General features: G+C 37.5%; 1 protein-coding gene across 1 annotated transcript in view; it reads right to left on the bottom strand.

Annotated features, from left to right (window-relative positions):
* Positions 1-3627, bottom strand: part of CDYL2 (chromodomain Y like 2) — a 230800-nt gene extending 227173 nt beyond the window's left edge. The window contains exons 1-2 of the mRNA XM_027773449.1: positions 3595-3627; positions 2330-2401 (exon numbers count right to left, since the gene is read on the bottom strand). Of these exons, the coding sequence (XP_027629250.1) occupies positions 2330-2401; positions 3595-3627 (105 nt within the window). The remainder of the gene's footprint in view (positions 1-2329; positions 2402-3594) is intronic.
* Positions 3628-4308: the final 681 nt, after the last annotated feature.

Raw genomic sequence — 4308 nt, 5'->3', positions numbered from 1 at the left:
CCCCCTCTTCCCCTCTCAGCCTCATGAGCTCCTGCCAATACTTTAAGGAAGGACCTACACATCACTTCCTTTGTGAGGAAGTGTGGTAAGAAACAGTGTTGACCAGAGTCATCCAGACTAGGATCATGTCCTGGCTCTGCTCTAGGACCTGTTACAAGTTTCTCTCTCTGAAACAGGGGTCATGGCACTTACCTAAATCCTGTCCTGAGGACAATGACAAGTTCTGTACATGCTAGTTCCTATCTCTATGACATTGAGTGATTCATGCATTTTCTTTTTTCTTCATGTTTTTGGGGGGTTTTGTTTGTTTATTTTTTAGAGTTTTGCCATAGAACATGTGCACTCACCAGAGAGAGACAGAGGGAAAGTGGCCATACTGCAATCTCTTCTCCTCTATTCTCATGGGATTTGAGACATGCACCTGGCATGATTTTCAAGCTGCCAGGTCCAGGACTTGAACTGCAGTCCGTCATATGGAAATCCAGTGCCTCAACCACACCATGCCACCTACGGTACCTCTCATGGTATTTTTTACAGTGTAACTGAGATGTCAGACATATACCACACAAGTCACCCATTTAAAGTGTATAACACAATGGCTTTTAGTATATTCAGAGTTACACATCCACATCCATCACCACAGTTAATTTAAGAACATTTTCATTACCCCCCAGAAGAATTCTGTTTTCTTAGCTATCATATCCTTTCCTTTTCTCCCACTACCCCAACCTCAACTCTAGGCAACCACCAGTGTACCTCCCATTTCCATAGATTTGTCTATTCTGGACATTTCACATAAATGAAATCAAACAATATATGGTCCAGTCCCTGACCATGAGCTTCTCTCTGCCTAAACGCCCTCTCTTGCCCTCTCTGTATCCTGAGCTCCTGCCAATACTATGTGACTGGCTTTTTTTCATTTAGCATAATATTTTCAAGGTTCATTGATGTAGTACCATGTATTAGTACCTCATTCCTCTTTATTGCCAAGTGATTTAGACTGTTTGGATGTACTACATTTTGTTCCCTTCATCAGATGATGGACATTCAGGTTCTCTCCACCTTTTGACTATCACGAATAATGGTGCTCTGAACAGTCGTGTATCCCGTGGCATTTATCATACAGACCTAAACGGAGCTCTTACCACAATGGGCCACAGTCACTTGTTCACATGTCTGCTCTTTGCGCCACTCTATACTCAACCACCAGATAGAAAAATTCGTATGGGCCATGCACTGGAATCACTTTTGGTATGCACAGGAACTACTACAGTGCCTGCCATGTAACAGACATTTATCATGTCTGCAAAATAATGGATCCAGTCATTTCACCATCTTTGACAACAAAAATATTCATGGCCATGTCTGAATGAGGCAGTTGAAGAGGCAAGGGGGGAATATTCTCTACCTTAATACTTCCTTCAGACTTCTGTGAGTCAGAACCGCAATAATCTCCCAATCATCCTTTAAAAGTCACTGACCTCAGAGTTTTTTTAACTTTCTAACATACAACTCTACTTACAAATGTCTTTCATCTTGCCAAGATTGCTTGGATGTTTGGGAAATTTTATTAAACATCTGCTATATGCCTGTAATGACTAGACACACTACACACAAAACCACTGCTGACCTTAGAGATGGGAAAAGGTACCACCGCAGCATCTGTACCCTTAGGATTAGGAGTAATACTAACTGCCCTCCAGCATTGGATCAGGATATATCATTGTATATTCGAGAAAGCATAGGCAGGAAATGAAAATCAATGTAGAGTCTAATGGGCCATATAAATCAAGAACAACAAATAAAACACTGAAATAAGATATTCATGTTTGGTTAAATATTATAGAGAGAGAAAATGGACTTTGTATAAAGTTCTGTAAATGTTGAAGTATGTACGGGATTATTTATAATGTAATTGTTTTTAATGTAATTGTAATATGGGATTATTTATAATGTAATTGCAATGATTGAAAGAATTTCTGAATTGGAATTAGACAAATGTTATTATTAAAAAAAAAAGAGATGTATCAGAAAAACACTTGAGCCTATGGATCAGATAAAGAACGGAAATGGAAGGAGAGGAGAAATGTGGTGCACTTTAGGAGGAATTTCTGTAGCTGACAGATAATAAACTCCATTGGAGGTGGATAAAAGGGATCTACTGAGCCTGTTTTCTTGAGAGCACCTTAGTATTATATCATCCTGTCATCTGTTTCCATTCTTTTGCTTACAACTCTACAAATATGAAACTACCTATGTTGACTCACCTTTCTTGCTAAGAAACTCTGGTGTATGAAGAAAATATTGGATAATAAGATGATGAACTTACTTGTCTGACGATTTCTGAATGTTGGCTAGTGATGTCAGCTATCGTAGCATCAGGAAGTTGCTCTTCTTCTTCCTAGCCACAACTAAAAATGGCAGAGTCCACCAAGAGATGCTAAGGTAAAAAATCAGGAGAGATCATAAAACTTTCTGAAGTTTAAAAGAAAGGATTGGGTACCAGCAGGTGGCCTGGTGGCCTGGTTGCCTGGACACCCCCACATGACCAACCATGGTTCAAGTCCCAGACCTGGTGGCTTGCTTTCTCACTTTCTCTCGCTCTCACTCTCGCTCTTGCTCTCACTCTTGCTCTCTCTCTGTGTCTCTCTCTGATCATATTAAAATGAATAAATTAATAAATAAAATAAGTAATTTTTAAAAAGAAAGTACTAAAGTGCTAAATATGGTTCAAAGAAGATTTTTCTGTAAAACAGCTTTTCAATGAAAGATTATTTAGTCAGAATGGCCATAGTCTGACCTCTTACAAGATAATATATTTCCAGAGTTACACATCTTCACCTCAAATATTCACAATGATAAAAAGAGAAAAAGCCAGGACCAATAGCTGGCACACTGGTAACACAATGTTCTGCAATGCCCAACCCAAATAGGAAGGTCCCATGTTCAAATCATGAGACCTTCCTGTACGTGCCAGGTGTGATCTGGGGAGACTGAAGCTGGGCATGGATTGAGGCATGAAGACCCTGTGGAGAATGGGTGCTTGTTGCTCTACCTCTTTTTCTTGGAAGAAATGAATAAATAAACTTAAAAAAAAAAAAAAAAACAAGAAAAGGAGCTGAGAACATAATGTGGGGTCTATGGTACAACAACAAAAAAATTGGTTTTAAAGACGTATATCATAGGAGTTGTATCTAACATTAATGCATCATGCAGACAAACTAAAGAATGTATTAAGCATAAGTCATCAGTTTGCACTCATAAAGAAACATCTGGATTAACTTGGAAATGAAAAAAAATGACATATATCTAAATACTTAATAATAAGGCAATGTATTTTACTTACCAGTTCTCATACATAGAGAACATTTGCTTTGTACTCCTTCCCTTTAACAGTAACACATACATAAATGTGATGAATTACTTTTTTAAATGAAGTTTTTATTTTCCAGAAAATCTTGTTGATCTGAAGAGACAGGATTGTTGTAACAGCAGCACAGAAACTGAAGAATGAACCAGTGCTGGTACCATAGTGTTGACAGGAAGATCTGTCCTCAGCTGTTCTCTTTTGGGTTTCTCTTTCAGCCTCTATACCTGAGCCATCTCCTGTTCTGTACTAAACGACATCTGTTCCATGAAATTTATGAGCTTTTTTACACACTATAAAATAGCACTGAGACGCTGAGGAGGCGCTCTTTATTCATCCATTACAGCTCTCACTTTTGCCATAAACCACTCACTTCAAGAAATCCTCCTTCAATTATTTTAATAAGTAATCTTAAAGTAAACAATATTTAAAATGAAAACAAGAATATAATAAGTATCTAACAATTCCATCATGCATTCTTAAATCTAGACTCCTAGATAAATGATCTTCTATCAAACTTCATGAAATAAAAGAATAGTTCAGAAAAGATCCAGCTCTTATGTTCAACAGGATGCCAGGGATACATCTATGGAATAAGAACAATCTGACATAAACCATCAATCCATATAAAAAAATTAACAATTAAATAAATCTGTGTAGAAAATAGTAAAGATTAATGCTGCCAAAAACTAATTAATTGATGCAAAGAATTAATTTGAAAAACACTAATGGAATTTTTAAAAAGCAATATTGAGTGAAAATAAAAATGAATAGATTAGAGGAGTTGGTGGATAAATTGGATTATGAAGATTCAGCCCATGTGTGGATGTTTCTGCAGGAAAAAGAGCAAATCGATCAAAGCAATAAGCAAAATTGTAATAAGAGGGCCAGCAGGTGGTGCGGTGGTTAAAGTGGCTGGATCCCAGACAAAGCACTTCACG

This window comes from Tupaia chinensis, unplaced genomic scaffold (assembly GCF_000334495.1).
Source record: "Tupaia chinensis unplaced genomic scaffold, TupChi_1.0 Scaffold000355_1, whole genome shotgun sequence".
Lineage (NCBI taxonomy): Eukaryota > Metazoa > Chordata > Mammalia > Scandentia > Tupaiidae > Tupaia > Tupaia belangeri.
This window is presented reverse-complemented; position numbering and strand designations above follow the sequence as displayed.